Source organism: Pezoporus flaviventris, unplaced genomic scaffold, assembly GCF_033815535.1.
Source record: "Pezoporus flaviventris isolate CSIRO_AGI_PZ_B2104156 unplaced genomic scaffold, CSIRO_AGI_Pfla_v1 ptg000029l, whole genome shotgun sequence".
Lineage (NCBI taxonomy): Eukaryota > Metazoa > Chordata > Aves > Psittaciformes > Psittacidae > Pezoporus > Pezoporus flaviventris.
Window position 1 is genome coordinate 13,689,456 of NW_026892577.1, and position 13,624 is coordinate 13,703,079.

At 37.8% G+C, this 13,624-nt stretch overlaps 1 protein-coding gene and 1 long non-coding RNA gene across 15 annotated transcripts in view; one reads left to right on the forward strand and one right to left on the reverse strand.

Annotated features, from left to right (window-relative positions):
* The window catches only part of LOC133272236 (uncharacterized), a 346,583-nt gene that overhangs the window by 258,037 nt on the left and 74,922 nt on the right, over nt 1-13,624 (reverse strand). The gene's annotated exons all lie outside the window — the stretch shown is intronic.
* The window catches only part of EXOC6 (exocyst complex component 6), a 92,845-nt gene that overhangs the window by 61,109 nt on the left and 18,112 nt on the right, over nt 1-13,624 (forward strand). For all 14 annotated transcript variants that reach the window (XM_061459099.1, XM_061459097.1, XM_061459098.1 and 11 more), the window contains one exon: nt 5,868-5,941. In XM_061459099.1, the coding sequence (XP_061315083.1) occupies nt 5,868-5,941 (74 nt within the window). The remainder of the gene's footprint in view (nt 1-5,867; nt 5,942-13,624) is intronic.

Sequence of the window (13,624 nt, forward strand, 5' to 3'; positions counted from 1 at the left end):
CTTATGAATAAATAGTGTAGCAGTGAAAAAAGATTGCCCACTATCATGTTATTCTGTTACTAGTATTTAAAATATCATCTGTGAACAATGCAGTACTTCACTACGCTGTATAGATTAAGCAGTTCACGGTTTCACTTGGGGATTTCTAGCAGTACAGGGGACAAAACGTATGCCTTGCAGGTGACTTTCACAGTATGAACACAGCAAAGTAATGAGAAGTCCCAACAAGTCTGTCTGTTGTCTGGTCTCTGAGTTGCTTTCACACCTTTTTCTTTTCAGCTTTTGCCCTGTAGTGTACCATTCTCATATCTATTACGGCTCTTTCTACCATCTTTTGTTGCTGCACAGTGGAAACTTCAATCAGTGAAGAAATCTTAGGAGAGTTTTAGCTAATCTAACATGATAATGTTTCATTGTTTGAAGATTTAAACATAACCTTGAGACAGTATGTTTTGTTATATGTAGCAGTTATATTGAGCATATTGAGGACATGGAAAACCTTCAGCCAAAATGAGAAAGTTTCAAAAAGCTAGTGTTCTTTCCACCATGGCAAAACATCTGGTGTGGGTTGTATAGATGCAAATAGAATAAACTTTAATTCTTCATTTCTGCAAAGCTTTTAAAGCATGCTAGAAAAAAAATATTTTTTTTTGCACAGAAACCCTTTGAGTAGCTTAAAGACAATTATGGAAGCTTGTCATAATAGTATGTTGCAACAAATAACATCTTACAATCTGTGGAATAAGGGACCAATGCAGGATTTTGCTCAGATTTCTTTGCTATTGTAGTTTCATTCATAAGGTCCATCACAGGCACATTTCAGGCCTCACTGTGTGCTTGTTATTTATGTTCTTGTTCATCACCCTCCCCTAGCTTTATTCTTTGACACTTTGAGATTAATGGATATGACAGTGACATTTCAATTAGTGCTTAGGGTGTGCGAATAATTCTCAACTGCTGGGTAGTTTCCTACTGTATTGTATACATGGATTTGGAATTTTACTTATAGACACAGTGGAGTATACTCAGCTGCGTTTTGAACTAAGAATTTACGTGAGATATGTGTAAAATATGTTACAATATGTCAGATATGTGTAAAAGGTTGCTAGTATCTGAAGATACTTTCTAAAAAAAAAAACCTTGGCAATATTCTAGGTATTTATTCTGATCTTTAACATTGTACTTTTATTCTTTGTAATATAAACTGAAGGAGATCTAAGTGAAAGCAGGAAAATGTGATTACTTGTCAGCTTTTTTTTTTATTCTCCATTAAAAAATAATCAGCAGTCCAGCCAATAACCCAACAATTTGTTAATGAGCAGTGATATGTCAAAATCGACAATTGCTGAAATTCATAAGTGGACTTCCGAGAAAGTAAGGTGGAGGGGAAGGGGATGATCTTGTCTTGAATGCTGGGATTTCATCCTGCACTGCGTTTCTCTGCAAAGCAGAGCAGAAAATCTGGAAGCAGCTACTTTTTCTTTGCTTTTGCTCAAGATCAGTAATAGTATGAAGTGGTCTTCTCTGATGATTTATTAATGAAAAACCAACCCAAACAACAAAACAAACCAAGTTACTGTCTTTTTCCTCTGCTTCTATAAGTTGGTTTTTTTTCCTTCCAAAAAGTCCAAAAGCTTTCAGTTTGATTTCAGTTTGTCCTCTTCTAATTGAAGTATTTCTCTACTTTTTCTACTTATTTTGTAATTTATACCATCCAAATCTAGATACCTTTTATCAGCTTTTTATCAAGGAATTAGAACTTGTCAGAAATTCTTAATTGATGGGAGAGTTACAAGTAATATTCATCATTTGTGTTTTAACATAGCTGAATTGTGAAACAGGATTAATTGGCAGAAGGAGGTATGGTTGAGTGGGCATCCTTCTTCACCCAGACATGAATATGTGCAGGGATGAAGAGGTTTTGGGTCCTGCCTATTAGTGAGCATGGGATAGGAGATAATTAGCGCAAAGTATGATGCAATGTACCTTGCTAAATAGCTCTAGTAGGGCTTCCTGCCAGCCCTTGCTTTTTCACCCACTGTGTGGAGAGCTGTAGTATCCAACAGCAAGAGAGGTCTTGACCCAAATGCTCTCTGTTGAGCATACGGAAAGGTGATCTCCAGGTGGGCATGCCAGAATCTGAGGAACCCAAATCCTATTTTTCCTTGGAAAGGCACTATACTCTTCTCTGGAGGCCACTCTAGCTGCTTCTTCTCCCATCTGGGAAGCCAGGTTAACTTAACTCAGTTGAGACCATCCTTCGTCTGTCAGTCACATATGGCAGCACGGGAGGGAGGGGAAGCAGTGAGACCTCGCTGGGGGCAGGGCTGGGGGCTGCTGCCTGGCCAGCTGGCAGCTCCCTCAGGGAGGCTCCCCTCCAGGCATATTTGAACAGCTGGAGCATCCAACAGGGCTGCAAAGTGGCTGAGGGCTGCTGAGATTGCCACATGATTCTCCACTCTTCCTTTAAAAATACGTTTGTAGCTTTGCTGCCCTGCCTGTGAATCACTGCTATGAGGATGAAGTAAAACTGTCCTAATTTAGATTTTTATCCAAAGTCAGGACTCTGAGCAGCAAAACTATTTATCAGGGATCAGGTACTGAATTCCCAGACAATAGAGAGGCACAACCAGAGGATGGCTAAAAGGTGGGGTTTTGAGAGAATAAAATGAAGAGGCCTGTTAATAAATCTAGAAGTGCATAGAAATTGAGTACAATTTACAGTTACAGATGTCTTAAATTCTATTTTGGCAGACACAGCTTTTTTCTTAAGATATCCATTAATACACATATACATCAATTCACATATGCCCTGTATACAAAATGTAATGAAAAGAGCAAAGCAAAGTATTCAAAAGAAAATAGATTTAAGTAATCTTTACAATATTTAAATATACCATTCTCATATATGTGTTACCTCCCAGGCTGGTTTTGTATTATTACATACTTTATTCATTAGATCCTACCTCCTGTAAATTCCCAAACTGCCTGTTGTAGGAAGTACGTTGAGATTATATATATAGTGGACACACATTGTGCCAAAGATCCTGTTCTATATACACAGAAAAGGTCTACACAGTATAGCAAAGTGCAGAGAAAGAAGGTGTTAACAAAACCCTTGTGAATAACAGATTGATGTAATGCGTATTTTCAGCTTATTTTCCTGAAAAACATTGAAGTTCCTGATTCCGACTGCAAGCAGGCAGTTGTTTGCTCCTGTATGTGACAGTTTAATGGTGATCTTTGCATTTCATTCTCCTATATTATAAAATGCCTGAATGCTCTTATGCACATTAAAACAACCAACTAACCAGCCCCCTACTCCTCCAAATCCTCTTTAAGCCTAGAATGAATGTAGAGGGTGAATATTTTAAAAGATGTATATATGACAATGTTTCATTACTATTTGGAAAAGGACCCTTAGGACAAAGACATCAAGAATGTTAATCCTGTTCTTAATATCTTCCTGAAATGCTGTGCAGTAGAAAATATTTAATTAGCTTTGTAAAATTGTTAGCAAAACTTAAAAGCCCTGAGCTGAGGGCGAAGGAGGAATTGTCTGACTCTTACCATAAGGAGATTATCTTTTTGCCCTTTGAACTCATGAAATTGTAATAATGAAACAAATTCTACCGTAGTCACCTGTCAAAAATGACCCAAATGTGAGAATAAATGCTTGTCCTGTAATGGGTGTCCCTGGTGTTGTAAATGCATTCATAATATAAAATTGTAGTTAAAAAGAACAAAACTGATGCGATAAAGTTTGGTTCTGTCGTGGCTGCATACTTCTTGTTCTATAGTTGCAGTAGTGGTAGGTACTATATAGACAAACTAAATCCTATGCATTATTAGGATAAATTCCAAATTCAGATCTTAATGAGCTGCAGAAAGGATGCAAATATTTGTCCTGTGGCAAGTAAAAGTATTCCACTATAGGAAAGTACCTACCAAAGTATAACGTGGCAGCAGCTAACTGAAACATTTTGATGGAGGTCACACTTTTCAGTTATATTAGCTTTTCAGTACTAAAGCCATTCCTTTGCTGTAGAGCTTCCTTCTCCCAGTGCTACCATGGCGGAGCTGGAGGAGCTCATATTCTAGTGGGAGAAGCAGGTCTCAGTGTATACAGTTATACAGGATCAGATACAGATAAGCCTTATCTTTCAAGAATAGTATAGGTTCTCCTTCCTCATTTAGGGGATGTAGAATAAAAAACCTTCCGACCATCATGCTTATCCTCCTTACTGGTGTGCTGCACAGCTTGCAACCCATGCATCTCTTTTTAGCTGTTTGGTATGGGGCATTGCTAAGAATTCCATGCTCTAGTATGGTGTTCCTATTTTAAATACCATGTTTGACTGACCAAGGGGGCCACCATCGCCTGTCTGTCTATGAAGAAAGGGTGATCACAGTGGCCGTGAAATACCTGCAGAAGAGAGCCATGAAGACACCCAACCGTGTAGCCTAGGGCATTCAGAATGGTGCTTTTATAGGCCTGTAGATCTTTTATTCTTCTGCAGGCTGGTAGTTGTACAGACTGTTTTCTCTTTTGCATTACCACAATACGAGTAAGAAATTCCGCCTCTACTGGTATAACTGCTACTCTGATATTATATTCATCTATTACTAAGCTATCATAGATATTCTGAGATGGTATTAGTAACTTCTTCTACCACTTAAATAAGAATCTTTATTTTCATTTAGAGTTGCATTCCATATAATAATTTTTAGACTCATGGGTAGTCTATTTGAATTCATTAGTTTCCTTTAAGTTGAAAACATACATTTAGAAGTAAATGACTACGCCCATTATTTTACTGTCATGTTAGCTCAGACACTAATATCTTTCTGGGTGTTACTTCCACTTGACAATCCAAATTTTCTAACTAGCCATAAAAAAATCAAAACAAACAAAAAAAAAAAAAAAAGAAGAAAAAAAACAAAGCCAACAAAAAAACCCAAAACCAAAAAATCAAAACAAAACTATTAAGAATTTCATGTTACTTTTGAATATGAGTAGGAGTCCTTGTGGCACAGTAGAGTTGAGCACTGGATCTATGGGGATGTGAGGCAGTGGGTGTTTCTGCAAGTGTCTTTGTTATTAATATGTGACTTGGAGAAGAAAAAAAAAGCTGTATTTTTTTTTTTTAAGTTTGACTATTATTAATAATTTCCTAATTTAAATGAACAGCTATCCTTTTTCATTACCATGAGTGTTACCATTTTTTGCATTTTTAGTATAGTATTGCCTTCCAATTTTTCAGGATATTTTTGGGTTCAAGAAGAACAGAAGTTCATTATTAATAAGCTGGCTAAAAGGCATGAACAGACATTTCAGCTCTGCTCTGACTTTGGCATGTAGAACTTTCTACCTGTTGTCTACACAATAAACAAACTCCCACCTTAGTGTTTGTCTTTTATTGCTGTCTGGCCAGAGGTGGGGTTTTTATAGTACGGGTGTTGTAACAGAAGCAGATGCTTGAAAATATGTTGACAGCCATGGAATTGGTATTATTTTGAAATTCTTCAGTAATCATTCACCCCAGGCCAAAAAAAAAAAAAATTTTGGTTTGTTTGGTTGTAGCAATGCTACTGAGTTAGAACTGTAAGCAAAATTCTCAATAATACTCCTAAACCTATTATTCTTCAGGATTATTGGACAAATGATGGAAAAATTGTACGTTGGTTTGGCTGGGTTTAATCACTGTGAGTTATTAGTTTAAGCTATGTTTCTATTATTCTAATCTGCTTCTATCAAGCTAATTTTTTTTTAATGCTTGTTAGCATTTATGTTGCATAGAGCTTGATTTTCTGTTAGATTTTTTTTTTTAATCTGCCTCTGTAATATTTTTAACCTTTCTTTGCAGTGTTTGCTAGTTCTGAGCCCGTGCCCGGATTCCAGGGAGACACCCTGCAGTTAGCTTTCATCGACCTCAGACAAGTAAGACACTAGTTGTTGTTTTTTATTCTGCTAATTTCCCCTTTTGACCAATGCTGAAGTTATTAAATTCAAAAACCTTTCATGATTTTGCATTCCCGTGTAATTAGTTTTGAGATGTGGTCATTTGAAGTGTTGTTAGTGGCACTATTCCCTGTAATTTAGCATATAACTCTTTCTCCAGTGTGTTGTTAGGGGGCACTGTGCTACTGGTGGTAATTACTTACATGTATATAAGATAAAATTTTGGCCTTGACAATTTTGTAAAGATCTTGTGAGGCCTTTTGCGTGAGTGTACATGTTACTCTGGTGTGTGCTGGCCTGATTCCACTCTGAGCAATTGCTTCTACTCCCTGGAGAGCAAAATCAGGCATGGTATTATTTAGCGTTTCCTTTTCTTAATTTGTTACATAGAATTCTTCTAAACTATTAGAAAACAGCATTATTCCAGCTGGCTGATCTTTATATCAAATTTAATTTTAAATTCCTTAATACTGGAAGCACTTTTCCACAGTACTTACCAAAAGGAAGATTTTTCCAGACTAAAATCTATTTATCTTGATTTCACATAGTTATTTCTATTCCCTGCTCTCTAAATTATGACACAATATCCACACATAAAAATTCATTTTCAAACCCTTTCATATTTGAAATAAGCTTTTAGAAAGGATTTATTATCTCACAAGGTTGCGAGCATAAGTGTCATTTAAATAGTGAAATGAATCCTAAACTAAACATAGAATCATAGAATCGTTAGGGTTGGAAAGGACCTTAAGATCATCTAGTTCCAGCCCCCCTGCCGTGGGCAGGGACACCTTACGCTAAATCATATCACCCAAGGCTTCGTCCAACCTGGCCTTGAACACTGCCAGGGATGGAGCATTCACAACATGGAGGGTCTTTAGCTTTCTGCAGATGTTCATGATATTTTTCAGCACCATTATGAGCCTGTCAAAGTCATCAGAAGAGAAATGTAGAAATAATTCCATACCAAATTATCTATATAATAAGAATATTTTTGCTTTTAATAACTTAGTAGGTTTTTCACAGCAAGATTATGAAAAGGCATTTCAGAAGGGAAAATTCCTGAGGCAAAAGCATTCCAGTTCCTCCTAATAGTTAGACAGGACTTCATTAAAGTGTCTTTTTAAATGAAAATGTTAGAAGATGGAGTTGTCTGTTATATTCTCACAGTAATACAGTGATGAACAATATCCACAATGGGATAAGTGTGGGCTATGCAAGGAGGATATAGGATTGTGGCCATAGGATTTGTTCATGTGGTACTTGTATGTTAGAGTTCTAGAATTCAACATGTAAAGATGTACTCTGCCAGACTTCAAATACCACATGTCTTGCCTTGACTAGCAGCCTTCCTCTTCTGGATTCTTTTTTGTTCCTCTTTTATTATCAATGTTAGAAGAGACTAAACATCTTCCAATTTGTACTAAGTCAGTTTAGTTGAGGGGAAAGGATGTTGTGAGATTTTGGCACCATTTCTGTCATCCGCATAAGTGGTATAAATCCTTGCATAGCCTATGTTTGTTTCAAGGAAAAATGTGATTTCCAGCTATGCAGGAGGACAGGCTGTGTATCTGCTTGCTACAGGAAATAGATTTTTTTTATGTTTTAAGTACCAACTATCAAGTATGTCACATAAATAGGGGTTATGTTGCTTATGATAGCTTTCAGTTTATGTTAGCGACTTATATTTAGAATTTTCTTGATGCAAGTAACGCTTTATAGAAGATGCTCTGTACACTGTGGGAATCTAATCAATTTCAGATACTTTATAAACAGTGAAAGTCTGGGCAACTGTCTTTATTGGGTTCCAATTGGAGCTTATAGATACAGAACATTTCTAGTACATTTGTTTTGGTTTTTACTATATTTTTGAGTGCCTCACCAAAAGGTATTGCGAGCACACATTTAAAAAAATTACAATTTAGTAAGGATTTGCAGTGTTTTCCCTCTCTTCCTTATTTGTGATCCATTTCTATCTCAATAGGGTGGATGACAGTTCTTTTCAAGAATACTTAGAAAGGCAACAGAGCCTTTTTCAGAAAGTTCTTATAAAAGGTCATGCTTCTGTTTTTTAGTTTGAATTTGATACTTCTTCATGAATTGCAGGATATGAAAGATAAGGAAGTAGGTCTAGTGGTCAGGTTTTACCTGCCCACCCGGACTGTGCCCTGAGGTCAAACTCCTGATATTGCCTGTTTGGCACAGAGAAGCTGATGACAGGTAGGGGCTGATACAAGGGGAAAGCTTGAACCATATCAAAGCTAAAAGGCAGGAGATTTGGGACTTAGTGAGAGACTGTAGCTAAAAGATGGATCAGCAGGATTGCCCTCTTCTTAAAAAGCAGCTGACCTGCAAGGGAAAAGACTTTATCGTCCTGCCAATCACATGGTTGCTAATGGAAGCCAGTTATCTCAACAACAGCTTACTCTCTGTTGTATTAGGGCAATGCGTAAGATTAATGAGGATTGGGTAGTAGAATATTGTAGCACATTTTACTAAAGAAGTAAAGTCACTTACAAGGAGCCAGCTTGGAAAACAGAGAGGGAAGAGCTACACTTGGATGATTACCATGGGGGGAGGAGCAGCTTTGAAAAGAATTGCCATAGGTATTTTCATCCTAACAGTTCCTGATCCTGTCTTTCTTTGAAGACAATGTATGAACAGCGTGTTGTCCCCAGCAAACCCACTTCTATCCTTCTTCCTTCCACAGACATAGAAGAGCAAACAGAAAGAGAAACAGCTGGCATGAGAAAGACTTGCTTCTAAGAAAAGTAGTTAGGAGTAGGAAGCTCTAAGAGGCCAGGAATCATGAAGTCACATGTACTTACCAATGTCTCCTTTAACAAGCCACCTCTTTCTCATTATACTATTCCCTCTTAAGCTCTGATCATACTTATTATGCTTCTTAAAGATCTTAGGAATCTCTAGGAACTCTAGCCAATAAAGATTTCTGTGCTATTCCCATAACCATAGTATCTCAGTATCTTACAGTGGTGACTTGGTGTAGTGGCCTAATCACATATAATGTATACTGATAGAGAATCACATGGCCTTGATCATCTAGAAACTTGCAGTTCCAAATGGCTTAGCAGCTTCTAAAGCAGCAAGCAGCTGTAAAGAAAATTGGAATAGATTCATGGTTCTGTACAGCTGCAATAATTGTGTCATGCCTCATGCCTCTTGTCTTAGTGTATGACCTGAGGTCATACCTGTGTGCACCCTTTCACCCTGCTTAAAGTCGCTGAGGGGCAGGCCACCTCAGCAAGGTGATTATCAAAGTGTCACGTGCTGCTCTAAAGAGACTGGTTTCTGGCATCTTGTGAAGATGACCCAGCTCTCCTGCGACTTGAATCACTCTCTGAAGATAAGTTTTTGTTACTGTCCATATAGGGAGCCTGGGTAAATTGTGCAGTTGCCAAAAATGAGGTGGAATAAACTGGAGATTTTTCCACCAATTCAGATCCTAGGTTGATTGAAATTTACCTTCAAAAGTAAACAGGTCTTAGTTTGTCCTACAAAAATTAGTCTCTAAGGAAGCTCAGCCTACAACATGAATAAGTTTTGTCCTGGTTGTGATCTGTTCTTTACTGCCTAAAGACTAGGGTTACAGTTCTGGAATGTGAGGCAGTTTCTTGGATGTACTGGACAGTTAAATACTGTGAGGAAAAGGCCTGAATCTTACAATTTATGCCTTACTCTTTGGAGAGACAGTGTAGTACATTGCAGTCAGGAACAATAACCTTGTGGTAGCCTGAGAGGTCAACAGTTGCTGTCCTAGAGCAAATTACTTGATTCTTAACCAAATGGATGGTAACAAATGCCTTTTCTTGAAATGAAAATTGTCTGCAGAGTTATAACCTAAGCTGCAAATGCAGCATGGCTTTTTTCACTTCACAGGTTTTTTTCTAGTGTTTCTCTCTGCCATGAGCACTGCTTCAGATTCAAACAGGTCATCTTCCTCTACTGTCTGATCTCAGCTAGCTTGACAGTTGTGGGATTGCCTTATTTAACCACGGGTGAGGAGAACTATGTCTCATCTGTGGTGTTTTGGCACTTAACTACATGTTGTTAATATCCTCCAGTTGCTGTCAGTGTTGGTCCTGCAACAGGCACAGGTGTCTCAAGTGAACATAATCATATACTGTTGGTAACCCAAGCAACCACTGTAACAGTATCTCCACCACATGGTAACACAGAGCTTACAAGTTGATAATAGTGGCCCCCAGTTTGGGAGACCAAGGGCTGTGAATGACAAGGTCCCTAAATTCTGAGTAGGTATGGGAGAAAATTCTTCATGATTTCAGTGGTTTCTGTTAACATTTTGCTGACGTTAGGGATGAATTAGACATAAAGTCATAATGTGATCGGTGTGATTAATAATGTACCATGGAAACATTAAAAAATACATTTTTGTCAGACTTTTGTTTATGATGTCTGTAAATAAGCATGTAGATAAGCACTTCTATGAGCTCAAGTTATTGGTAATACACAATAGTTATTTCTGCCAAATATTGATACCTGATATGTAAGAGTATAATACATTTTTGTCTGATTCCAAAGCATAATGGAGATTATACTGATAGTTTCTTGGGTTGCTTGTCCATTTACTTTCTAATACATTTTTCTGGCTTATTGTTGGTGAGAAATATTGCTAACTTTCTGTGCTCTAGTGCTGCATAAAATGGGTGTAAGTTTATTTGAAGGGGAAAATTCATACTAGTACATAATATACTCCATCTCTTTCTTCTTTGCTTCTCTTTCATCACCAAGAGTTGATACTGTCCTGGTAAACTCAGAAGTGACTTGTAGGTAGGAACTGTGTAACAGATCACGGAGCTTCAATCCCAGCCATGAGATTGTCTGCCACTAAAGGCAGGCTGACTGCTCAGTCTTCCCCACTGTTTTGTTTGCAGTGTTTAATTTGAATTCATTTCCTGTGGTAATAAATGTGTTTCAGCTCTGGCTTGTCTCCGATTCCCCCAATATGCAGCCTGCTGAAGCTCTCACCACCTGTGTTTTCTGCGGAGAATGCTTTTGAGCCCTTCAATAGACCTCAGAGAATAAGTTGCAGGCTGTTGCTGAACCTATCCACCATTATTCTTGGAGATGTAAGGCTCTGAACGCGTGCTGTGGCTTCCTTCACAGGCTGCCAGCCCACACAGTGCCTAAGCTTTGAAATTAGGAAGATACACCCACCCCGGCCTCTACTCCAGAGAAGAATCTTAGGTTGAAAAAATATGAGGATTTTCCAAGATGGAAAAATCCCTGACAGTTTATTTAGGAGTAAGTCTTAAAAACTTCAGCGTTTCAAGATAAAAGTAAGCCTCTCTTTCATAAGGCAACAGTTTGAATTTTTAATTAGCAAGTAGTATAGAATATTTCATCTTTTGCTTCCTGAGGGAAATGGTTGTTGAGACTTTCATCTTCACAGAGGCTCTTTCACAATGCTTACTGATCCCTTTCCCCTCTCCATGCACTCCCCAGCTTCTCTGAACAAGCAGAGGGGCATGTTACGTCTGTAACATGAAGCCCAGCCTCAGGGTGCTATGTAATGGGATTTGTGCTTCTCTAGTTTTCAGTGCAATGCTGCTTATTCAGCTAAAGAAAAGGAGCTCAGATTTCAGACAGCAGCAAAACACGAGTTGCACCCGTCTGGATTTCAGACCATGGATTCTCACTTTGCTGGGGGAGGAAGGCAATACTCTTTATAGCCTTTCTCTTCTCCACAAATTGACTCTGCTCTAAAGCAGAAGGGCGAAGGGCTTGAGGTACACTGTGAGCAGAACAGAGACACTTCAAGGCTAGATATCATATATTTGCATTGTATTGGGGTAACATGCATATGCATACGTGTGTGCAAAATGGCAAAGTTATTCGAGTATGACTGCATGCTAAATGTGTGTTATCTGGCTAGCAGGGGACACACAATGTCGTTCCAGAGTATTATGTTCTTAGAAGTAAATGAAAATTCTTCACACAAACGTGACAATTTATTTCTAAGTACTTATATTCCCCAAAGGAATCTCTTACTTTTGATTTCTCCTTTTCAACTAGATTCTGTGAAGCCTGTAGATAATCTTAGTAGTCTCGGATCACAGGTTGTGTGTATGGATATTTGTGAGGAAGATCTCAATCAGTGCTCTGTACACAGAAACAAGCCATCTTATTACTGGGATGGGATTTATACCTGCCAGCTGGTAAGAATTAGGAAGCTTTGGAAACAAATGCACAGAAATTATCAGTGAGGAGTCAAAAACAAGCATGGCTTTGGATACGCTATCTTAATAAAGATTTGCAGAATCAAAGCAGGATGGCAAGTCAGTGATTTCATGGCAGTGGGTTTTTCTACCCTGTTACTGCCAGGAACTAAGAGCACATGCCAGGTATTAGATGTATGTGGGTTCTCTGGAACATTGAATCACTCATCAAATTCAGTGCAAAACAGATTATATCCAGTTCAACATCTGAATGCACCTTTTTCAGTAGAGAAGTGCAAATAACATGCTGATAGCGTACTACGTTTTCCTCTAGATATTCACTTCCTGACAATAAGGGAGCATACCTGAAAACAGGTTTGAAGAACTCAGTCTACAAATGCTGTTACTTCCCTTCAGTAGCCCTATCAATATCTTACTTAACTTAAACTATATACATATAGCTGTTTAACTACAAGACACACTACTCCATCTATGGCAAAAAAACTGTACCATAGAAACTGTACTGTTTCTCCAGAGGAAAGTATAGTAGATTGTGCACAAAAGACTGTGTGGTGAAAGGTGTAATGTTTAAACTGAATGCCATCTTCTAATTGACAGTAAAGAATGCTGTATGTACCTAAACCGTGGAAGTTATCGAAAATAAGGAATAATTTTCTTCTTGTTTGTTTAAGCTAGTTCATTTAAGGGAGAAAATTCCCTTAGTTATCCACTTACTGAACCAGGTATACATAAGAATTAGATGAGCTGACAAGAAATCTATACTAGGTATTTAGGAAATTACAGAACTCATGAAACGCTGGCTCATTTTGACTTAGACCTTCAGATAACAGCCTTTGCATAAGAACATATGCCTTATTTGAACAAAAGGGTGTGTTTTTTTTGTGGTTGTTAGGTGAATTTATAATTTTTTGAACTGAGATGGGAAATGGTATTTATTGATCTCATTTGTCATGTGCAGGTGAAACATTTGACTTCTTAAGAGCAGTGCAGGGGAATTCTAGCTTCTAAATGCTACAATCATAAAAATTGCTAAAAGTTTCACTGGAGGAGTTGATCAAATCAGGTACTACAAAAAAATCCGTAAAAACCAAACTCAAACATAAAAGTAAGCAAAATTTACTGTCAAGACTATTTAGATGAACATATCTGAGTCCCTATCTGAATACTACCAACTGTGACATTTAATCAGCTTTCAGCTCTTCTTAGTCATCAGTACTTTCACAAAAAATACTTAATCTAATTCAAACCCTGTTGACCTGTTGTTACAATGGAAACTTTGTATCTCCGGAAAGCCTTTCTGTTCAAGAAAGCTCATCCCGTAGTTACAGAGGAAATTCCTGTAAGATCATGACCTAAATGGCACTAAAATTATATCCTTAGTAGCTGAAGTGCCTATCTCAATTATACCCTGTCCATAATGCCAGAACCCAAAGGCTTTAGTTTT